Raw genomic sequence first — 24,052 nt, 5'->3', positions numbered from 1 at the left:
CAGGCTTCCTTCCGCTCGGAGAAAGCAGGAGCTTAGGATTTCCCCCCCCCCCCCCTTCAAGTAGAGGCACAATGGAAAAAAGGTCCAAGGGCTTTGGAATGTAGCGGACAAAAGTTTGAATTCCAGCCCATCTCTTCGCCTTCCTTTCTCGGCAATTCTTAAACATATAATTCCATTTTATACATGAAAATGGAAAGTTGGGTAAAAACTGATGCCTAGGACATGGACTTGCACATACGGGGTCTTCACCTATTTTATTTTATATTTATGTTTTTTCAAGACAGGGTCCCTCTGTGTAGCCTTGTCGGTCCTGGACTCGCTTTGTAGATTAGGGTGGCCTCGAACTCAGGGCGGTCCACTTGCCTCTGCCTCCCTAAATGCTGGGATTAAACTGGGAAGGGAGTCTTCATCTTGAATACACTAAACAGTTTAGCCCAGGTGCTTGGGACAAGTGGCATTTACACTATAGAAAGACATGAGGCAGACTCAGCCCCCTTTGGAAGAACTTGAACCCAGGGCATAAAAAGCAAGTCTCGCGGCGCACGCCTTTAATCGGAGGCAGAGGCAGGTGGACCTCTGAGCTCAAGAGGACGGGCCTGGTCTAACGGAGCCGCCAGGACAGGGAACACAGAGAAAACCTGACAGTGTGTGGGGGGCGGGGGAAGAGGAAGTCTACTTTGGTTCACAAGGCACGTCCGGTTCCAATTCCCTTATTTCACTGCATCTGAGTCCCTCTCGAGCATGAAACCGAGAACCCTGCCAGACTGTCTTCAAAGGTAGCTAGCTCTGTATCCTTACGAATAAACCAGTTACACACCTACTGGTGTGAAAGGCCCTTTAAAAAAAAGAGAATATATCAAACAGCCCAAGAGGCATGCGCTCTTTTGTCCTACCCCTCCACGACTTTCCTCGGGGCCCAGGCTCTCTCTCACCCACGCTACCCCAATCACAGCGTTGCAGCATTAGGAAATCAAGCCCTTCTCTGTGTGTGTGTGTGTGTGTGTGTGTGTGTGTGGCGGAGGACCCCTGGAGCGCCCTACATCAAAGCCTCGCGGTTGAGACGCTCCGTCCCTCCCCACCCCGCGGCCTCCTAAGTTAACTGCAGTATCCATTCCCATGACTGTGAGTCACAAGGCCGGGAGGCTCCGGGATGCTAACCACAGCTCCGGAAAATGAGGGGCTGGGGAGGACGGCCGACCCCGGCGCCTCCATCGGCTCCAGCACTATGGAACACGAAGTGCCTTGGCGGGGCAGGACACCCGCGGTCGCCCGGAGTCTCCACACCTAGAGAACACAGAGTCCTCCCTCCCAAATGGCCACAAAGTCCCAGCTGGGGCCTGTCCTAGGCAGCTTCCGGCGGGGAACGGAGGCCTCGCTGCTGTCCTAAGGTCGGGGTTGGGGGGGACGGGGGGGCGGGTCTTGGTGACGCGCTTCCTCCCCGTTGCGTAGCAGCGGTGGGCGTGGCAAAGGGTTAGTGCGAGGCTGCGAGGAGTGGTCGGAACCTTCCTCCCCATCCTTCCCTTCCCCTTCCCCTGCCGGGGGGGAAAGAGGCAGAGACCCGGCATCCAGGCTAATCCCCCGCGGCCGCCGTGGCCTCAGGTCCAGCCGGGCGCCGCGTCCGGAGAACCCAGACCGCGTCTGGGCGGTGCGCAGTGCGCCTGAGCGAGCTTCCACCGGAGGGTGAGGGAGGAGAGGGAGGGAGGGAAGGGAGGGGGCGAGGTCCCGGTGGAGTGGCGCCTGGGTCGGAGGGGCTGGGGGTCGAGAGGAAGGGTGGGGAGGAGGAAGATGGAGGAAAGGAGCTCCGCTGGGAGGAGGCCGGAGGTGAGCTGGGGGCTGTGGAGCGGGGAAGCCTTGGGAAGGAAGGGCGGGAGTGGCCATGGGCCGGCCGGCCCCGAAAACCAGGGAGGAGCTGTCCGGCCGGGCTAGGGGACAACATGGAGTTTAAATGGCAGTGATTGACGGGTCCGGAGGCGAGTAGGGGAAGGTTCTGGGGGCTAGCTGGGCAGGGGCCGCGAAACCCAAACCTCCGCCCTCCAAGCGCCATAGCTTGGCTTCTTTCCCGTGCCTTGTCTTTTCTCTTTTCATTCCTTCGCCGTTCCACAGTCCCCTCCCACCCCTCCGTGGAGGACTCTGACATTCCTTACATCCTTGCCCCTGAATGATTTGCAGCCCTGTTTTGTCGCACGCACACTCCGTCTGCTCACTTTATACCCTGGAAAACCCACCCCAGCGCGGGGTAGAGAGCTAGGGCCCAGGAGAGACCTGAAGAAGATGGATGAGGGTGTTTTGGATGGGCGCACTTAGCCTATTAGAAAGAAACTAACTTGTTTTCACTGGAAGTAGATGTGGCAGCCACCGAGACTGACCTGCGAGTCTTAAGGTACTTTTTTTTTTTTTTTTTTTTTTTTTTTTTGGCTTTTTGAGACAGGGTTTCTCTGCCTTGACTGCCCTGGACCCGCTTTTGTAGACCAGGCTGGCTGCCTGCCTCTGCTTCCCAAATGCTGGGATTAAAGGCGCGCGCCACCACTGCCCAGTTTGAGGTACTTCTTATACAATAGTTTTAGCTAATAACAGGGTTGCTGGCTGCTAGTCTTCCTCCAAGAAAGACCGCATCAGATAGTGACAAGGGAAGGTGAGGGGCCACAATAGTGGTGTTACTCTGTGCCTCCAGTAGACCTTGTGGCAGGGCCTTCTTCCCACTAACTCAGAAGGGGCAAGCATTTTCCAACATTTCCTTTGGCTCTCACTGTGAGTTTGTTTTGCCGTTCTGTTGCTACAGTGACTAAGAACAGTCTCGATGCTTTCATATTGATTTGCAGGAGGGTATGTAAGATAGGGCAAGTGTCATCCTCTCTATTTGCCAGTTGGAGAAACTGGAAAGTACAGAAAGGTTACGACGCGATTTGTTTGAAGTTGTCTTGTTGGAGAGTGGGGGACTAGGACCGGAATCCCAGACCCCTTTATGCTTGGCTGGTCTGTTTTCTGAGGGGTTGGTTTTCCCAGTTTGGGAAGCTTTTTGGTTTCTGTGTCTGAAACTTGTCCTTAGGAGATCAAGCATAGCCAACAGTACCTGCTCTAGGACGCCAGGCATGGCCAACAGTACCTGCTCTAGGACGCCAGGCATGGCCAACAGTACCTGCTCTAGGACGCCAGGCATGGCCAACAGTACCTGCTCTAGGACGCCAGGCATGGCCAACAGTACCTGCTCTAGGAGACCAAGCATGGCCAACAGTACCTGCTCTAGGACGCCAGGCATGGCCAACAGTACCTGCTCTAGGACGCCAGGCATGGCCAACAGTACCTGCTCTAGGACACCAGGCATGGCCAACAGTACCTGCTCTAGGAGACCAAGCATGGCCCATAGTATCTGCTCCTGAAAGCTTTTTTTTTTTTTTAAAGGCTCAAGTGTGTGTGCTGGATTGTTGGGAAATGGGGTATTGTTCAAAGGAAAGAAGTGTTCCTTCTGTATTTGTGTGTGTGTATTTGTGTGTGTGTGTGTGTGTGTGTGTGTGTGTGTGTGTGTTCAACTCTCTCACTCCTCTCTGGACCACAATAAATAGAAATGCCAGGTTTAACACCTTCATCTCTCATTCCTTGGAGATAGGTGATGAGCCCAATAAACTGACCGGAACTGCCCCAGACTGGGAAGATGAGCTAGGCTTTGTATTCTGCATAGAAACCATCATTAAGGTACTTTGCCAATGTGGCACTTGAACTGTTGATACACACACGACAGTGAGGCGAGGAGTTTGATTAGTGTCCTGTATGTCACTGCTGTGGGTTCTCAGGGCCCTGGGACTTGATCTTAGCTCTGTCTTGGCAGGCATGGGCCTAGCCAGCCTAGCTTTACTGCCCACCAAGTTGCCCACTCTGGAACAACACTACCTCTTTTTCCTCCCTTCCTGTTGTTTGAGAAAGGGTCTCTCTCACACTGTAGCCCTTGCTGACCTTGAATTTGCAGTCATCCTCCTGTTTCAGCCTCCCAGGAGTTGAGATTACAGGTATGAGCTGCCATACCTGACATTTTCTGTTTATGAGTGCCACCTACTTCCTCAGCCCCCACTGCCCTCTTCTCTCTTTTAAAAACCTTATTCCCTTCAGGGGTATTTCCCAGTTTGCACCTATAGCAACATCCTTAGTCTCTGTGTGAAGTAATGTTTTCCACATAGAACGTGGGGCCTGGGTGTTTAAGGGTTTTCTTAATGATATATTGAGACAGGGTCTCTCTGTGTAGTCCAGGCTGGCTTCGAACTCACTGTCATCTGACTCACATCCTGGCAGTACAGGCATGCACCATCGTGTGTGGTCTGAGGATCGGGTCCCAGCGCCTTGTGAGCACTCTGTTGCTCAGCTGCATCCCCTGCCCCATGTTGTTTTTGCTTTTGCTTAAGACAAGGTTTGGAACTTGCTACATAGCCCAAGCTGGCCTTGAACTCAGAATTCTCCTACTTCTGCGGAGTGCTGGAGTTATAGGCATGCCTGGCCTCCAGAATTCTTTTTACATGAAATAATGTAAACATTGAAGGGTGGTACAGGGAACATAGTATGGGTTCATATATTGTGTAGTCACCAATTTGGAGTTTTTGTGGTTTTTGGTTTTTTGAAACAGGGTTTCTCTGTGTGGCCTTGGCTGCCATGGACCCACTTTGTAGAGGAGACTGGCCTCAAACTCACAGCAGTTGGCCTGCCTCTGCCTCCCAATTGCTGGGATGAAAAGGCGTGCGCCACCACATCAATTTGGATTTTTAAAATTTTTTTATAGTTTTATTTGCTGAATAAAGAAATATATTTATAGCCGGGTATGGTGGCACACACATTTTATCCCAGCACTCAGGAGGCAGAGGCAGGCGGATCTTTGTGAGTTCGAGGCCAGCTTAGTCTACAGAGTGAGTCTAGGATAGCCAAGGCTATACAGAGAAACCCTGTCTCAAAAAACCAAAAAAAAAAAGAGAGAGAGAGAGGGCTGTAGGGAATGGCTCAGTGGTGTAGAGCACTTACTGCCCTTTCAGAGGACTGGGGTTTGATTCCAGACACCCATAAGGCATTTTCCAACTGTCTGTAACTCCAGTGCCAGGAAATCCACTTCTAGCCTCCTCGTGCACCAGGCACAAGTGTGGTGCACAGACATGCAGGCAGTACACCCTCATGCATCAAATGAGATAGAAATAATTTTGAAAACTATTAATGTGTGCATATATAGCACACACTTTTTGAAACAGGGTCCCATGCATCCTCTTGCCTCTCTCTCTAGGGTACTAAGATTATAGGCATGGATCACAACCAGGCTAGGTTATGTGGGGCTAAGATTATTTCAGGACGTTGTGAATGCTGGGCAAGTATTGTACACTGAGCCGCAGCCTCGGCTCTTTCTCCTTTCTGTGTCTTCCTAACAGACCTTGTCTCCAGCGGTTTCCCCTTCTCCTCTGCCTCCCCTCCCTCTTCCCAGCTGTGTTTGACTCTACTGGACGCAACGCCCTCCTGTGTGTAGAGTAGTGCAGAAACCTGCGCTCCTCAGAGAAGTGTTCGTCCTCCACCTGGATGCTCCACCCACCAGATCCAAGTCTGTCCAGTGTCACTGCCCAATGGAGGTAGTTGCCCTGACTTAGTTTTTTTCTTCCCTGTTCCTGTTAATAGAGTGTTCCTGATTGTGACATCACACCACCCCTTGGCCATGAACATTGTCACTAGGAAGAGGAACTCAGTTGGAGAGTAGCCAACAAGATGGGACACTTGGAGCATCTCCTGAGCGGCACTGAGAGGAGGCATCAGGGGGTTGGAACCTTGTAAACAGGGAACCTGCCCCCACCACCTAGAAGGTAAAGAGCCTCCATTTGCAGTCTCATTCCAGACTCGCCTCTTTCTCTGGCCGGTGTCCCTTTGACCTCGAAAACCTGGTGCCCTGACACTTTCTACTATTACCACGAGCTTTCTTGTACATGTTCCGTCTTGCTGATAGCAAGTTCTATGCGTTATCTATCTATCTGTTTATTTATTGGGTTTTAAAGACAGGGTTTCTCTGTGTAGCCATGGCTGTCCTGGACTCACTTTGTAGACCAGGCTGGCCTCCAACTTGCAGTGATCCACCTGCCTCTGCCTCCCAAGTGCTGGGATTTAAGGTGTTTGAATTTAGGGCTGAAAAGAGGGTTCGGTGCATAAGAGCTCTTGCTGTGAAAGCAAGAAGACCTGAGTTCAGATCCCTGTTAGCCACGTCAAAGTTGATAACGGAAGTTTGAGATTTAAAGACAGGCAGGTTCCAGAGTGACACCAGTACTGTACACTGTACACTGTGCCTGGACACTACATTACACCTATACACACACACACACACACACACACACACACACACACACACGAAAAAGAGAAAGAAAACTTAAAATTAAACATACTGAAGAAACGGAACCTTAAAGCTCCTCCGAGCCAGGTGTTGTGCACACACCTTTACAGGAGCCCTCTCACCAGTCCCATCTTAAACTCAGTGGTGAAGATAAAACATGGTGCGCTGGGCAGGTGCCTTCCCTGAGCCACATCTCCAACCCGGGGGGCTTTATTTCCTATTCTCCAATCAGGCTTCCTCATTGCATAAAAGGAGAGTTGGTTCTGGTGGCTGAGCACAGGAGTTTGGCTCAGCGGTTAAGAGCACTTGGCTGCTCTTCCAGAGGACCTGAGTTCAGTTCCCAGCACCCACATGGTGGCTTCCAGCCACCCACAGTGGGATTGATGCTCTCTGGCGTGCATGAGGACAAGAGGCTCATGTAATAAAATACACGAGGCTTTGAGAAACTGAAGAAAACAAGTGAAATGCAGATGTTATTTTAAAGTGATGAGGTGATGCATTAGTTCGAACTCCTTGTATGTGAGGACTAATGCGGGGACTGTCGGTCACTTCTGTTTCCTGGATCTGTTCCCTAGGAGACGGGTGGGGGTGGGGAACAAGATGCCATGCTGTGGGGACACCTGTGAGGTGTGTCACCAGCTGAATCTTACCGGGTTGCCGGTCCTAGCAGTTGTCTGTCTTCTAGGTGGGGGCAGGTTTTAGAGCCATTTGCCTGTGTGTCTGATGCTTTTGCAGTAATTGACCTGGCCCGTATAGGGGTATGGAGAAGAGGGACCACATTGCTTACCCTGACTTGCCCTTATGCGTTTGTCAGGACTGGTGGCAGCATGTCCATTCACCTTAAATATAAACTATGAGTAGACATGCATGCTTTACCTATTTGTGCACATAGATTTCAGAACCCCTAAATAGTTGGGCATGGCAGCACACACACCTTTAATCCCAGCACTTAAGAGACAAAGGCAGGCGGATCTCTGAGTTCAAGGGCAGCCAGATCTACTTCCCCTCAAGTAATGCTGGTCTCTTATTAGTCACTGCTGAGTTCTCATCTCTAGCTGACCAGCGTAAGTGTCTCAGCAGAGCAAAGGTGTCGTCCCATGGTGCTGGGCCCCATGAACCATGGCTGTCCTGAGTTCAAGCTGACCAGAACCACAGATTCCTGAACCCAATATGCAGTGACCCTGATGGTCTTCAAGGGACCCTCAAACCTCCCTATGGAACTTCTCACACCAGGGCTCCCAACACTTCAGAGCTCCCGTACTTTGAACACGGGATGGCTTTTCTAGCCCAAAGTCCATCCGCAATCCTCCAAAGACAACATGGTCGAATCCCTCACAGTCCTGGTACCTATTTCAGTCTTGGCTAGGGTTACTATTGCTGAGATGACACACCATGACGGGAGTAAAGGGCTAATTCAGCTTACACTCCCACAGCACTGTTCGGCAATGAAGGAAGTCAGGACAGGAACTCATGCAGGGCAGGGACCTGGAGCAGGAGCTGGTGCAGAGGCCATGGAGGGCGCTGCTTACTGGCTTGCTCCTCATGGCTTGCTCAGCCTGCTTTCTTGTAGAACCCAGGACCACCAGCCCAGGGATGGCACCACCCACAATGGGCTGGGCCCCCCATCAATCAGTAATTAAGAAAATGCCCTACAGGTGTGCTTGTTTTTATTGGGGGGCGGGGTCCCCCCCCCACACTGTCCTAGACTGACTTTGTAGACCAGGCTGTGCTCGAACTCAGATCCGCCTGCCTCTGCCTCCTGAGTGCAGGGATTAAAGGTGTGCGCTACCACGCCCGGATTGTTTTGTTTTGGTTTTTTTTGGGGGGGGGGTTGAGACAGGGTTTCTCTGTGTAGTCATGGCTATCCTAGACTCACTTTGTAGACCAGGCTGGCCTTGAACTCACAAGAAATCTGCCGGCTTCTGCCTCCTGAGTGCTGGGATTAAAGGCCTGTGCCACCATGCCCAGCTTGGGGGGGCTTTTGTTTTTGTTTTATTTGTTTGCTTGTTTGTTTTTGTTTTTGGAGACAGGGTTTCTCTGTGTAGCCTTGACTATGCTGGACTCGCTTTGTAGACCAGGCTGGCCTTGAATTGGGGAGGGGGGTTCGTAATGTGCAGTCTGGAATTGGAATTTCTTATGTAGCCTGTTAGCTTAAACTTGGGATCTCTCTGCTTCTCTACCTCTCAAGTGCTAGTATTCCAGGCATGAGCTGTCACCTGTGTCCTCACTTAAAAAAGAGATCATGGGGAAGGTAGTGTGGTGTTTAAGCCACGTGAGGGGCAGGCGGCAGCGATCGTGAGAATGGACTTTGGCCAAAGCAGACTGGAGTCAACCTTGAGTCTCCTCTGCTCCAGCCAGTCCATGTGTGCTCCTCTTGCACACATGCACACATACATGGACATAACAAATACAGACATACATGGGGGAAAGAACAAGACCAGGAAGATAATAGTTAAGTACATAAATTTGGCAAATATGTAACACTTGAGCTAAAACACAATTCTAACATCAAGGTTTCTTTTATGTTAGTTTTTTTCTTTCTTTTTTTTTTTCCCCGATACATGGTTTCTATGTGTAACTTTGGTTGGTTTGGACTCTTTGTAGACCAGGCTGGCCTCGAACTCACAACGATCTGCCAGACTGTGCCTCCCTAGTGTTGAGATTAAAAGTGTGTGCCACCGCTTTTAATCCCAGCACTCGGGAGGCAGAAGCAGGCGGATTGCTGTGAGTTCGAGGCCAGCCTGGTCTACAAAGTGAGTCCAGGACAGCCAAGGCTACACAAAGAAACCCTGTCTGGAAAAACCAAAAAAAAAAAAAAAGTGTGCGCCACCACGGCTGGCTATGGCATGGTGGTTAAAGGTTGGGCTCTGGAGCCAGGCTGCCTGGGTTTGACTGAGTCTGGCCTGACCACTAGTAAGTTTGTGCCTCTGTTACTCATCAGTAAAATGTGAGTAACGACAGAGTTGTTGGAGGCTGAGTTAATAGGCTAGGATGCTGAAAGTCATGGCAAGCACAGCCAAGTTCAGTATCTGCTGGCTTCATTATCTATCAATGTAAATAAAGCATGACCAGTCTGTATTTGATCTCTGAGACCCTTCCCCTCCTTCCAGAAACAATATGCTTGCAGTAGGAAAAGGTAGGGGAAAAAAGTAAAACAATAAAATCAGTAAAGGTTTTCTTTTTTCTTTTCCAGACAGGGCTTCTCTGTAGCCCTGACTGTCCTGGGCTTGCCTTATAGTGCTGAGATTTGAATGTTAACTTTTTAAACATTTAAATTTATTATTATGTGTATATATGAAATACATATTAAAGATTTATTTATTGTTATGTGTTTGGACTTTTTGTGCTTACAGTGCCAGTGAAAGTCAGAAAGTCAGGGGACATCGGGGTTCCCGGTGTCTGTGAGCCACTGTGTGGGGGCTGGGAATAGAACCTGGGTCCTCTGCAAGAACAGCCAGTGCTCTTAACTGCTGAGCCTTCGCACACCAGTTAAAAAAAAATTTTTTTTATTTATTTTAAATGTTTAGGTTTTTGTTTTGTTTCATTTTTGGTTTTTTGAAACAGAGTTTCTGTGTAGCCTGAGCTCTCCTGGAGTTTACTATATAGACCAGGCTGGCCTTGAACTCACAGAGCTCTGTCTGACTGCCTCTGCCTCCCGAGTGCTGGGATGAAAAGTATGTGCCATACCACCTGGCTTGCTCTTGGGTTTTGTTGATTATTTTAACTGGGTATGGTAGTGTATACCGTTAGTCCTGAGCAGAGGCGGGTAGGCCTCTGTGATTTAGAGGCCAGCCTGGTCTGTGTTGTGTGTGTGTTTGTGTACCATGTGAGCCTGGTACTCAAGGAGGGCAGAAGAGGGCGTTTGTTCCCTTGGAACCTGTATCTGCCCCTAAAAAAAGATTTGTTTGTATGCTAAGAAATTGTGAAAGAACAAAATTTACTTAAGAAAAAAAAAAAAGTCAGCTTAAAAGTCACTCAGAGAATTTTTCTTCTAGAGGTAATTTGAGGTTTTTGTATGGATGTTTTGCCTGCCTGTGTTCTATGCACCATCCCGATGTGTGAGGTGCTCAACTCGTACATGTTTTCATAGAGAATCTTGTAGGTGTGATAAAATATTAACAATTTGAGGGCTGTAACTGGAGAAGTGGCACAGCAGGTAGGAGCGCTGGCTGCTCTTGTTTCCCAGCACCCACCTGGAGACGCAGTCAGCGATAGCCCTAGTTCCAGAGGATCCAGCGCCCCCTTCTGGCCTGCGTGGGCACCAGGCACACATGCATATGTGCAGGCAAAGCACCCATACCCACAGGTAAAATTACATCTAAAAGCATTTGAAGAATTGGGATGAAAGATATAAGTCTGAGTCATCAAAGTAAAAAGTTAAAACACAACTTTATGTTGCTAAAGGAAGTCCCTCTGTGACCACCAAAGCCTTGGCTTAGATCTAGCCCACACGGAGCTGGGTCCCCGGCTCTCACCTCATACTCCTGCACTTTTCTTCCAACACACTCTACACAAACATGTGCTGATAGCTTGGGGTTTTGATTTTTCTTTTCTTTTAATATATCTTATTTATTTATTTTTGGTTTTTTGAGACAGTTTCTCAGTGTATCCCTGGCCTACCTGTAAACTAGGCTGGCCTTGAACTTGGAGAGGCTATGATTAAAAACAGTGCTGCCACCGCCAAGCATGCTTTTATTTTGGGGGTGGGGAGGTTTGGGTTTTTTCCCCACTGAGGCAGGGTTTCTCTGGGTAGACTTGGCTGTCTAGGACTCACTTTGTAGACCAGGCTGGCCCCTCCAACTCACAGAGATCCGCCTGCCTCTGCCGTGCCAACCCCCTGGGATTGAAGGGATGTGCCACTGTGCCTAGCTCGCTTTTTTGTTTTTTGAAATAAGGTTTCTCTAACGGTGATGCGCAGACTGGCCTCAAACTCATAATCCGCCTGCCTCTGTCGCACCAGTGTGCATAGCATGCAACACTAAGCTGGTTTTGATTTCTTGATGTTTTGTTATTTTGAGCAGTACTGGGGATTGAGCCCAGGGCCTAATGCCTGCTGGGCAAGCACTCTGTCACTGAGCTATGTCCCAGTGCGGATTGCTGTGTGTTTTGTTTCTTGCCCTTTTACATATGCCTGAAGTCTGCGTCACGATCCTTAATGCCAACTTCATTTTCCTAGACCAGCGGTCCTCAACCAGGGATTTTTTTCCACTTAGGATCTGGAAAGGTATTTGGGTGTCACAGCTTAGGGACCGAGATAGACTTATCCTGGGGAGAGATCACAAGTGCTTAACATTCAGTAGTGCACAAGGCAGTCACCACAAAAAGCATCAGTAGGTACAAATCACTGTGTTGCTGAGACTGAGAAAGGCATCTATGCTCCTTCCGCTTATGTTGACTTGTCAGTGACTTCTGATGTGTAGATGGTGCCCAGGGAAAAATTTACTGTGGGTATACTATAAGTTAGGAAGGTGGGTTTTTGTTCTCTTTTGAAATGCAGTCCCACTGTAGCTCCGGTTAGACTAGAACTCACTGTGTAGTCAGATGGCCTTGAACTTGTGGCAAGCCACCCGTGTCAGCTTATCTAGTGCTAGGAATAAAGGCATGTGTCCCTACACTAGCTAGACAGATGTTCGTTGTGTGTGTGTGTGATGCTGAGCATTGAACAGCCACATAGGTGCCCAACAAGCACTACTACTGACTCTGTGCACGCATGTGAGCACGTATGAGGAGGCTAGAGGCCAGTGCTCAGTGGTGTGCCCAACTGTTCCCTTCCTTATTTTTGAGACAGGATCTCTCACTGAGATTGAAGCTCGTTGATTTGGGGAGATTGGCTAGCCAGCAAACCTCCAATCCTAGCGTGCCGTCTCCCCAGCCTCTTGGCTTATTTGTTTGTTGTTGTTTTTATTTGTTTGTTTGCTTGCTTGAGACAGAGTCTTACTAGGTGGCTAGGAACTCTGTGGAGCAGGTGACCTTGTGACCTCCTGCCTCTGTTTCCTGAGTGCTGTGACTGCAGGTGTGTAGTGCAGGGCCTTGCAACACTAGCTCACTCTCCCCTTACAGACTTCCTAGGTGATGCAGAGCTGTTCCTTGTGCTTCTGTTCTGTTGCCTCTTTTTTAAAGTTCAGAAGCACGTGAACTACCAAGACGTAACTGTCTACTCACTTCTCTGTTGCTGTGATGAAACACCACAACTGAGAGCGGCTAAGGAAGGGATTCTTTGGCCTAAGGTTGCAGAGGACTGGAGTCCATAATGCTGGCAGGAGGAGCAGGCAGGTGGCTGGCAACATCATCACTCAGATCAACGGACGTGGGGAGCAAACAACAGGAGATGGGGTGGGACTATAGCATCCCCGAAGAACACCAGCTGGGGACCAAGTGTTCAAATACCTGAATCTACAGGGCACATTGCTCATTCAAAGCACTATGGACCTCCATGTATATACTGTGGTGTGCATGCCCCCATCAACACACAATAATAAATTATTGAGAAAAGTAATATTATGAGCTGGAGAGATGGCTCAGCAGTTAAGAGCACTGGTTACTCTTTAAAAGGTCCTGAATTCCATTCCCAGCACCACATGGTGGCTCACAACCATCTGTAATGTGATCTGGTGTCCTCTTCTGGTGTGTAGGTGTACATGCAGTCAAAACACTGCATATAAATGATAAATAAATAAATCTTTTTTAAAAAATGAAAGAAAAGTAATATTTGGTGGTCTGATTGTAAGATCCTGAGAACTTACATGGGTTGATGGATTGGCTGCTCAATAACAAGGACTCTTGATCAGTTAGGCCACCAGCGGGATGAATTCAGAGAGGCCTCAGGCATGCGTCACTGGCTTCTTTGGGTTTGACCTTGGGCAGTTGAGAGTCGGCCATGGCAGCTGTTCTCCTGCATCAGTCTCCATCACAGTCGGTTCAGAGTCTTACCATCTGTCTCCTGCCACAGTTAGGGTAGGGTTCTTATCTCCAGTCTCTTCTCTGTTGACATGGGGGTTGGGGGGGGCACAACACACACAGCTCTGGCTATCCTGCAAATCACTGTATAGACTAGGCTGGCCTCAAACTCAGAGATCTGCCTGCCTCTGTCTCCCTGAGTGCTGGGATTACAGGCGTGCAACTGAGTCTGGAACATAGTGATAGATGTAGATATAGATTTTTTTTAAACTTTATTTTATGTGTGTTGGTTTGTAGATGTCAGCTGCCATGTAGGTGCTGGGGATTGAACCCAGGTCCTTTGGAAGAGCAGACAGTGCTCCTAACCTCTGAGCCATCTCTCCAGCCCCAATGATCTTAAAAGAGAAATCAGGGACAAGTCCAAATGCCGTATAGGATTCTTTTTTTGTTTTGTTTTTTTGTTTTTGTTTTTGTTTTCAAGACAGGGTTTCTCTGTGTAACCCTGGCTGTCCTGGATTTGCTTTGTAAACCAGGCTGGCCTCAAAGTCACAGTGATCTGCCTGTCTCTGCCTCCTGAGTACCGGGATTAAAGGCGTGCCCCGCCACTGCCCAGCCCCTGCTTGCCTGTTCAGACTTGTGTCTTAATAGTTCCTTGTTCCCCTCAGGCCAGCCTTTTTCTGAGCCTTTCTGGTCTAGTGCTCTGACCTAGTTCTCCAGCTAGTTAGCTAGCTCTTTCACCTGGGTAGGGAGTCCTCTCCTTGTAAGCCTCCACAGAAGCTTGTAGTGTAGTTTGTGTGTGTGCTTATGTGATGTGTGCTGGATAAAGGAGTGGGTTCTGGTGCTAAGCCCAGGCTTTGACCACACACATGTGGCTTTTTCTGAAGTGACCTCTTTTTCCTACAACTCCTTTCAGGACCTGGGTTTCAGTGATGAGACATGGGGTATGATGTAACCCGTTTCCAGGGGGATGTTGACGAGGACCTTATCTGCCCTATTTGCAGTGGAGTCTTGGAGGAGCCCGTACAGGTGAGTGGGCCTGAGGCAGGTTTGTGGGGCAGATGGCGATGGATAGAGCTGCTAGAAACTCCTGAGGAACGGACTCTGGGAAAGTCCCCGCGGTCTACTCCCACTCCTCCGCCCAGTAGACCTTTGTCACAGTGGAGACTGAGTGAGTTGGGTTCAGATGTCCTGAGATCGCTGGGGGGGGGTGGGGGGGGGGGTGTTGGTGTTCAGCAGTCAGCTGCTTGCTTCTTCCCACAGTGCCTTGGTAGTTGCTTTTCTTCTGCAGGGGCTCTGAGGTCTGTTTTGTCCATGACTGACCTTCCAGACTTTGTTGATGAATTCTCCTTGCACTTGGACACTGAGATGCTGGTGTAATCAGCGGTGTCTCCCTTGCTTTCTTCCTGGGATCTACTGAAAGGGTCGTTGTGGCTGCACTTTGCATTTCAATGTCCAGATTAATAGGCCATTTCCTCTACCAATTGGAGAGGCCCAGAGCCATCCGCGTTTCCAGGGACAAGTTTGAGAAGCTCTGGACAGCCAGGCGAGCTGTAAGGTAAATCCCTGGCCGTGATGCTCTTGGGATGTCACCTTACCTGAGCATTGTCGACAATTGAGATACTATGGTCTCACAAATCCGGACACCGGTTGAAGTCAACGCGTTTATAGACAACTCATGGGGCTTCCTTGGAGACTAGGATTCTTTCTTTCCAGTTTTCAGCCACCAAAAGGAGCAGAGATATGAGCAGAATCAAGTTCAGCCTGCACTGCCGTTCGTCTTTGTAGTCTATCTCTGTTAAGGCATAGTAGATGGATGTGACACTACTGTCTATTGGTGTCAAGAGGTCACAGGGTGGGTCCTGTTCCTCCTGCCTCGTCAGGGTGCTGTCAGCTTTCTGCCCCTGATTTAATGAGAGCTACTTGTGGAGAGATGAGTGGCCTTTAGTGAGCACGTGCCAGCCACCAGCCACCCAGCTCCAGCGCTTACCTCCTCAGGGCGTAGGCAGGTGGCTTTGTGATAGCTGGCGTATTTCCAAGGGCCTGTGCGCTCTTGTCCGACCACGGAGCTGTTTACTTATTTATGAATGGGTAATATGTTGAAATGATTAAGAAATGAGCTGCAGCTGGAGATGGCTTAGTGGTCAAGAGCACTTCCTGATGTTCCAGAGAACTCACGGTTAATTCGCAGCTCTCAATTGTGTGTAACTCCAGCTTTAAGGGGATTCCAAACCTCCGGCCTCCCCAGGCACCTACACTTGTGCACATGTACTGGCTCCTGAGTATTGAGTTCGGGCCATGAGCACGGCAACAAGCACCCCATCCTCAGACCTCTCAGCAGGGCCTCTCTACTCTGTCTTACAGAAGAAGCCAGTGTGCAGAGGGGAGGAACGGCTTTAATGCGCTCTCGCACAGGCTAGAAATGGAGCCCAGGGCCTTCTCTTGCTAGACAGGTTCTCTACCACTGACCTATGACCCCTGCCCTGTTTTGGACTGTGAATCAATCATTCTGACTGGTAATAAGAGTCAAGGCAAACCAGTTGGAAGGCATACTTGATAATTCAGGTAAGAGACAGTCTGGTAAGAGCTTGAACTGGGTTACAGGCAGTAGAGGTGGAGAAAAGTAGGCAGATTCAGGGCTTTTTTCCCCTTAGTTTCTTATTTTTCTTAGTATGTTTAGACTTTAAGACAAGATGACCCCCCCCCCAAAAAAAAAAGACAAGATGACCCAAGTGCCCAGGTAAACCTCCCTGCACAGCCGCTTCAAGGACAGGAGAGCCTTCTGTGACAGCTAGTGGGGAGGCCAGGGCGGTGGCACATGCTGTAAGCCCAGCACTCGGGATCTCTGTGAGTTCAAGGTCAGCCTGGTCTACAAAGAGAGTCCAGGACAGCCAGGGCTACACAGAGAGACCCTGTCTTTGGGGGCGGGGGGGGTGGGGTGGGGAGGCAGTCCAGTTTAGGAGCCCAGGTGTAGCATTTGTGGCTAGCGCGATACCTCATTGAAAGGTCCTCGCAGGTCTCATAGGACAAGACCTGAGGCCACGCAGAGAAGCCACTTAGCCTCTCAAGAGCTTCCCTGGCTTCTGCCTGCTTTGTTGATGGTCTTTTGCTTGTTTTTAGAATTTTTATTTTTATGTGTGTGTGTGAGAGGTGGGGGGGGAGAGAGAGAGAAAGAGAGGCAAAAGGAGAAGGTTCCTGAAGTTAGAGGTTGCTACCAGGTGCCGTGTGGGTGCTGGGAACTGACCTTGCGGAACACTAGCAAGTGCTGGGAACTGCTGCGCCATCTCTCCATACCCTGTTTGTGTGTGTGTTTCAGGGTTTGGAGGGACAGTTTGTTGAGACAAGGTCTCACTGTGTAGACCATGCCAGACGTACTTAACAGAGATCTGCCTGCCTCTGCCTCCCCAGTGCTTGGGGCTGGACATGTACCGCCACACCTGGGTCTCCTCTTACACTGGCTTAGTTATTGTGCTTGTGAGCGTGCAGGAGACGGTTCTCTGCCATTGCCGTGTGGGTCCTGTGGCTCACACTCAGCTGATCGGGTTTGGTGCAAACACTTTTGTCTGTTGAGTCATCTCACCAGCTCCATTTATTGTTTTGTTTGGTTTGGTTTTTCCTGACAGGGTTTCTCTGTGTAACCTTGGCTGTCCTGGACTCGCTTTGTAGACCAGGCTGGCCTCGAACTCACAGCGATCTGCCTGCCTCTGCCTCCCGAGTGCTGGGATTAAAGGCGTGCGCCACCTTGCCTGGCTCCATTTGTTTTCTGAGGCAAGGCCTTGCCATCTGGGCCAGGCACTCATGAGACTTCCGCCTCGGCCCACTGGGATCACAGCACGCACTGCCACAAGCAGTCTTTCTACCCTCTTCTTTCTGCTGTGGTTAGCGAGACTCTGCCCTCCCCTCGCTGCGTCTGAGTCATCCTTCAAGACCTGTGTATAAAACTGCCCTCTCCGCCAGGCTCTGGTTGACCTTGCCTGGAAAGCCCTCGCCTTCCTCTGGCCTTACTTGGCAGTTCTCGTGTATGCAATCCTGTCAGCAGTTGTAACCAGCTGCCTTGTGTCAGTGCCTGTTGTCCTGGAGTGTTATTTATGTCTCTCACTGTTTCACAACCGTTTGCTTGTTTATCTTGTCTCAGAACGCATTTGTCCTCTTGAGCACAGGAAGCAAGCCTGACCTGCAAATGCCCTGCCCCAAACAGACCTGTCAGCAACTGCGAGCCCTGGGCCTCTGGGCTCAGAATTAGCCTCAGAGGTACCTGATCCAGGTTGTCTGCTCCTGCTAATTTCCTTGTGTCCCTTTTAGGCACCTCATTGTGAGCATGCTTTCTGCAACGCCTGCATCACCCAATGGTTCTCCCAGCAGCAGACGTGTCCGGTAGACCGTAGCGTTGTCACGGTTGCCCACCTGCGCCCAGTACCTCGGATCATGCGGAACATGCTATCCAAGCTGCAGATCGCCTGTGACAACGCTGTGTTTGGCTGCAGTGCTGTCGTCAGGCTTGACAACCTCATGTCCCACCTCAGTGACTGTGAGCACAACCCGAAGCGGCCTGTGACCTGTGAGCAGGGCTGTGGGTGAGACTTCTCCTCCACCCCCTCAGCCCAGGGCCTCCCCAGCTGCACTCCTGCCACAGAGCTCCACTTCAACTATGATCACTTGGTTCTCACATTGTTAAAAGAAAGAGGACAGGAGTCCAGGGACTGTGGGAACACTGGAGGTCAAAGCGCCTTTTCTCTCCAGTCCAGTGTATTGTCAGTTGGGCTGCCTGCTCCAGTTTCTGCTCTCGTGTTCCCTCATGCCCTGTTTTCTGTCTGTGTGAGGTGGGAAGTACTTGATTCAACCCCGATACCTGGAGCAGCGGCCTAGGGCTCCTCAGAAGGCATGTGTGTGCGGATAGACTGCAACAGAGTGGCCTGGCAGGACACACAGCACTTTCCGTCTTAATTTAGGACGGCTCCTGAGAATGAGCTGCCTCTTAAGAGCACTAGAAGGCAGTCACAGAGAACCCCTGTCTTGAAAAAAGAAAAAAGAAAGCAATCAAATGGAAAGGGGGCAGGGTGAGCTGCTAGCTCAGTTGGTGAAGTGCTTTCCTAGTACACACAGCTGGCTCTGTCCCTAGCTTGTGGTCACACCCAGCCCTGGGAGGTGGAGGCAGGAGCACAGAAGTTCAAAGTCATCCTTGGCACAAATCGGAGGCCAGTCTGGGCTATGTGAGGCCTTGTCTCCAGGTGGTGTTGGTGAGCTCCTCCACAATGCTAGGGCTCGAGGGAAAACTCTGTGTAAGGGCAAGGAGCTTGTTTGGGAAAAGGAAGTAAAGAGAAGTGTGAGGAGCAGAAAGTCGCTCAGCAGTTTTCTGTCAGAGTAAGCCGATAGCCTACATGTCCCATTGAATCACCTGTTCTGCTCTTGTCCCGCTCTGGACTACAGCCTGGAGATGCCCAAAGATGAGCTGCCGAACCACAACTGCATTAAGCACCTGCGCTCCGTGGTGCAACAGCAGCAGACGCGCATCGCAGAGCTGGAGAAGACGTCCGCTGAGCACAAGCACCAGCTGGCAGAGCAGGTGGGCCCAGTGAGGGGAGCACGCCCCTCTGTAAACCCCCTTCCGCTCACAAGCACCACCCCGAACCCCACAGCCTGTGCCCTCGCTGCCCTTCATCCCATCCACTCAGTCATCTGACACGGGAGGGGCACCTTCTTCATGAAGTGGCTTTGCTAAGTCCTGTCCCTGTCTTCTGAGGGAGCCTGTGGCGTATATCCTGTACCTCAGCTCGCCCAAGCTCTCCTCAGACCTGCTGTTTGGCTGAGCTGTCCTCTCTGGTTCCCCCTCCACCCAATAGAAGCGGGACATTCAGCTGCTGAAGGCGTATATGCGAGCAATCCGCAGTGTCAACCCCAACCTTCAGAACCTGGAGGAGACGATCGAGTACAACGAGATCCTCGAGTGAGTGTGGCTCAGGGTGTGGAGGCAGAGGCGGGCAGGCTTAGCTCGCGGGGGCGGATGGAGGGGCACCCCGCCTGAGAGTGTCACCATGTCCAGACCCTCCATCGAGAGCTTTGTGATACTCAGGACCAAATGGGTCACTTAACACGCAGAGGGGCAGGGGCAGAGTCTGTCCAGGGAAAGGATCTGAGACGGAGCAAAAGGCAGCAGTGAGCAAGGGAAGTATAAGATCCCTCCAGCTGGGGAGGCCATGTATCTGGTAGAGCAGCCTGAGTGTGGAGGAGACAGCAAACATGGAATTGGACATGGTAAATGCTGTGACGTGGCCAGGCCCAACTAGGGAAAGATTTGTATTTTCTGGGCCTGTGCTGGGAAGAAAGTCAAGTGGCCTGCAGGTGGATGGTCATTTCTGTTAGGAGAAAGGCATGGAGCTGGAGTGACCGTCCCAACCCCTCTACACAGGTGGGTGAACTCCCTGCAGCCAGCAAGAGTGACGCGCTGGGGAGGGATGATCTCCACTCCCGACGCTGTGCTGCAGGCTGTAATCAAGCGCTCCTTGGTGGAGAGCGGCTGCCCGGCCTCTATTGTCAACGAGCTGATTGAGAACGCGCACGAGCGCAGCTGGCCGCAGGGCCTGGCCACGCTGGAGACGCGGCAGATGAACCGGCGCTTCTACGAGAACTACGTGGCCAAGCGCATCCCCGGCAAGCAGGCCGTGGTGGTGATGGCCTGCGACAACCAGCACATGGGGGACGACATGGTGCAGGAGCCGGGGCTCGTCATGATATTTGCGCATGGCGTGGAGGAGATATGAGCCTGAAGCTGGCAGTCAGGAAGAGGAAGAGCTGGGACAGCCCCCGGCTCCAGCAGCTGAGTCCTGAGCCCTCCACTGTCCTTACGCCACAGCTCGTAATTGAGCCACATGCTCCCCGCTCTGCTGGCACAAGGGACCTTGGGGCACTTTGCTCAGCCTTTCAGCGGGGAACCCAGATTCCTGCCTTTGGCTGTATTCCTTCCCCCACAGTGTACATTTTCAGTCTCCTGGGGAATTCCCCACTTTTTTCCTGCCTAAGATCCCTGGTTCCCAAATATTTTCAGAAAGCACAAAGAAATTTGTTTTCCCTAGAGGATCAAGGTAGATTGAGGAATCTCTAATTGTCCCTCTCTTCCAAAGCCAGGGAAACCTAGCAGGCAGGCTTGCTGACTCCATTCACGGAGAGTGCAGCTCTAAGGAGCAAGCACCCAGCAGAAGGGCTAGGGGTGTGACCAAACTCTCAGTAACGAGTGCGGCCAGGACCTGGTGGTTGTCACCCACAGCACTTCGGGAAGAGCTTTGTGCCCAGCACATCCCTGGGCAGCCCACCTTGCAGGGGCAGGCCTTGCTGGGTGCACAGCGTGGGGTGCTGAAATGTCCGTTTGAACTATTCTTGCCCACACTTTCTCATAATTACGGAAGGGCAGGGCTGGGGTGGGAGTGAGACCACTGGGGTTCCTACTTTGAGCAGGAAGCTGCTGTCTCTGCTGGTCTAGGATGGGCACTGCCGCTTGTGGTCTGTCCATAGTGCCTCCATAGACCCCTCTTCAGCTCTATGATTGTATTTGGTTTGATTTCTTTCGGTGTTGTTTGTTTATATTTCCCAAGTCACAAATCTCATCTGTTACCTGGTCTTGTTTTCGTAGAATGGCCTGGTTGGGCCTACCCTCCTCTCCAGCCCAGCCACATTGTTGGCAATTTAATTTATTTACTTTTTTTTTTTTTTTAAGAAAGGAGAAAAGAAAAAAAAAACAAAAAAAACTTAAAACCATTCTTTTGCTGTTCCTGTTGTGGGGGTTCTGGGTAGGGTTGGGCTGGGTAGGATCTGGCTTATGTTTGCTTTTCGCCAGGATCTTTGCTCTGATGCCTGCTCCGATCCCCCTGTCCATCACTATGTCTGAGACTTTGGCTGTAGCATTCCAGCGTCGAAGAAACTCACTCCCCACCCTCTCGCAGTCTCCTCGTGAAGTCCTAGAATTAGTTGGTGTGTACTTTTTTTGTTTTGTTTTGTTTTTGAGACAGGGTTTCTCTGTGTGGCCCTGGCTGTCCTGGACTCACTCTGTAGACCAGGCTGGCATCGAACTCACAGCGATCCGCCTGCCTCTGCCTCCTGAGTGCTGGGATTAAAGGGATGCACCACCACACCCAGCCACGGCATGTGCATTTTGAAGGCAACTCTTCTCATGCTTCCTGAGGAAACTTCCTGTTTACCTGGTTTCTAACCTTTACCAGAGACATGGCATACCAGTTAGATAAATACTCAACCTAGCCAACTCCTCCTAAGGGAGGCTCTTCGGTCCTTGTTGTGTCCCCTGGGGTGGCTGGTGGAGTGAGCGGGGAGGAAGAGCAGGTGTGGTGATTCAGAAGCACCAGTGGGCGTGGCACTGGAGGGGTCAGAGGGCTCCCCTTCCTAGGCTGGCCTCTCGGGGACCTCTGTCCGGGCCAGCTTGCAGCTCCTTTGGGATTTGGGTAGCATGATACAGCTTGAGGACCATAAGGGAAAGTTGGGTGTTCTAGCTCCAGGGCGCTGTGCTCAGAACCGTGAAAAGCTGCTGTTTAGTCAGGTTACTGCATCTCTTCTTCCCTCTTTGCCCCTTCCTGCATTGCCCAGGCCCACACTGCCCCATCCTACTCAGATGAGCAAGGAGGCTGCAGCTTCCAGCTTTTGGCAGTAGTGTCTGCACTTCTGTGATTGTGCCATATGTGCTGTGTGTGGTGTTCACAGCCCTGGACGCTAAATTCTTTTTTTGTTTGTTTGGTTTTTGCTTTTGAGACAGCGTTTCTTTGTATAGCCTTGGCTATCATGGACTCACTTTGTAGACCAAATTGGCCTCCAACTCACATTGATCCGCCTGCCTCTGCCTCCACAGTGCTGGGATTAAAGGTGTGCGCCACCATGCCCAGCCTTGGATGCTAAATTCTTAATCACTTCTCTTACGAAGGATTCTTCCTTGCTTTGACCACTCATCTTAACTGCCTGTCTTCCTTGCTTGGTAATGTACCTTAAGACTGATGTCTGCCTTAAGAGTGTCTGTCCCTCCCGCCTCTAGTGAGCTTAAACTGTCTTCTCTTCAGAGTATGCCTGTAGCTTGAATTGTGTTTTCCTACTACAGAGGACTTGCTAGCACCTCTCCTGCTGTCTTCAAACAAAAGCCCTTGGCAAGGCCGCTCCTGACTTAGGGGAATAGCTCCGGGGTAAGAACCCTTGATGCACTTATGTGAGCATCTAAGTTCAAATTCCAAGTCTCTGCATAAAAGAACTGAGCATGGTAAAGAATGCAACTCCCAGCGCACACCTGTAATCCCAGCACTCAGGAGCAGAGGCAGGAGAAACACTGTGAGTTGGAGGCCAACCTGGTCTACAAAGTGAGTCCAGGACAGCCAAGGCTACACAGAGAAACCCTATCTTTAAAAAACAAAAACAAAACAAAACAAAAAACTAAAAAATGTAACTCCCTCACTGGGGCAGAGGTAGTACGAGGCTCACTGGTGCTTGCTGGTCCCTATCCTAGCTCCAAGTCAAGTGACAGTATCTCAAAGGAGTAAGGCAGCCTGGTGTAGTGGAACGCACCTTTAATCCCAGCACCTGGGAGACAGCAGGCAAGTCTCAGTGAATTTGGGGCCAAGCCTGGTCTACATAGTGAGTTAAAAGTCAGAGCTATATAGTGAGACTGCTTCAAAAAACAAACAAAACACAACAAAAAAATGTGTTTAAAGGACTAAGGCAAAGTAATAAAATGGGATACGCAGCACCCTCTTACCCCCTGAAAGCGTGGGTGTGCACATACACGCCAAACATGTGCTCTCATACACTTTGTTACTACATTACCCCTACTGTGAAAAACCGTGTGTGTATCATCAGCTGGATGTGAACAGTGCTGTGGAAGAGCAGCCAGTGCTGTCCACTGAGCCAGTCTACAGCCCCAGATGCCAGCGAGCTCGCTGACCCTTTATCCTGCACCTAGTGTAGTCAAATGCAGCTCCTGACGCAGACTGGGGGCAAGGGCACTGCCCTCGCCCAGACGCTGGTGGGCAGTGTGGGCCGCTGCTGCGGTGCACACCTGTAGTCCTAGTACTCGGGGTTAAAGCAGGACGACTGTCAAGTCAGAAGCCATTTGTTCTACATGGTGAGTTTCAGGGCAGCCTGGGCTTCACACCGAAACTTAGGGGTGGGGTGGGGGGCAGTCACACTGTGGAGCATTGAGAAGTGACATGCATGCCTCTGTCAGGAATACTACAACCTTTCCTTGTCCCTTGAAGCAGTTGTTTCATTTTGTTTTTAAATGTGTGTGTTTGTGTACCACATGCATGCCTGGCGTCTTTTTTTCTGTTTTGTTGTTGTTGTTGTTTCGAGACAGGGTTTCTCTGTGTAGCCTTGGCTGTCCTGGACTCTCTTTGTAGACCAGGCTGGCCTTGAACTCACAGCGATCCGCTTGCCTCTGCCTTCTGAGTGCTGGGATTAAAGGTGTGCACCCTATATCCAGCTCATGCCTGGTGTCTTAAGGAGAGCAGAAGAGGGCATTTGATCTTTAAGGACTGGGATTATAAAGGGTTGTGACTTACCATGTGAGTGCTGGGGACTGAACATGTGTCCTCCGGAAGAGGAGCCAGTACTCTGACCATTGAGCCATCTTTCCGTCCCCAGCAGTTCATTTCAAATGTCATGAATGGTACGCAGAGTCTCACTGTGTAGCCTTGGCTGGCTAGCCTGGAACTTACTGTGTGTAGACTAGGCTAGCCTAGAACTCATGGAGATCCGCCTATCTCTGTCATCCAACTGCCACTACACGGATCCCATAGTTTTTGTTTGTTTGTTTTTGTTTTGTTTTTGAGAAAAAGGTTTGTT

General features: G+C 50.6%; 1 protein-coding gene across 3 annotated transcripts; it reads left to right on the top strand.

Moving 5' to 3' along the window:
• Positions 1-711: 711 nt before the first annotated feature.
• On the top strand, positions 712-20,930 carry RNF41 (ring finger protein 41). Of its 3 annotated transcripts, none has more exons than XM_084758583.1 (7): positions 712-776; positions 5,635-5,816; positions 14,145-14,257; positions 17,531-17,802; positions 18,656-18,791; positions 19,069-19,172; positions 19,635-20,930. In XM_084758583.1, the coding sequence occupies exons 3-7, from the start codon at positions 14,168-14,170 to the stop codon at positions 19,984-19,986; spliced, it is 954 nt and encodes a 317-aa protein (XP_084614709.1). In that variant the 5' UTR covers positions 712-776; positions 5,635-5,816; positions 14,145-14,167; the 3' UTR covers positions 19,987-20,930. The 3 variants fall into 3 exon arrangements, with proteins under 3 accessions (XP_084614709.1, XP_084614707.1, XP_084614708.1); XM_084758581.1 differs by lacking the exon at positions 712-776 and adding an exon at positions 1,443-1,680; XM_084758582.1 differs by lacking the exon at positions 712-776 and adding an exon at positions 1,722-1,821.
• The last annotated feature ends 3,122 nt before the right edge of the window (positions 20,931-24,052 follow it).

The sequence above is a fragment of the Acomys minous genome, assembly GCF_964271855.1.
Source record: "Acomys minous genome assembly, chromosome: 15".
NCBI classification, from domain to species: Eukaryota; Metazoa; Chordata; class Mammalia; order Rodentia; family Muridae; genus Acomys; species Acomys minous.
This window is presented reverse-complemented; position numbering and strand designations above follow the sequence as displayed.

Excerpts from the sequence above, each read along its gene's own strand:
- RNF41 (XM_084758583.1), top strand. The coding sequence starts at position 14,168 with ATGGGGTATGATGTAACCCGTTTCCAGGGGGATGTTGACGAGGACCTT. Across the intron at positions 17,803-18,655 it reads ACCTGTGAGCAGGGCTGTGG|CCTGGAGATGCCCAAAGATG; the intron begins GTGAGACTTCTC and ends TCTGGACTACAG. Across the intron at positions 19,173-19,634 it reads GAGTACAACGAGATCCTCGA|GTGGGTGAACTCCCTGCAGC; the intron begins GTGAGTGTGGCT and ends CCCTCTACACAG.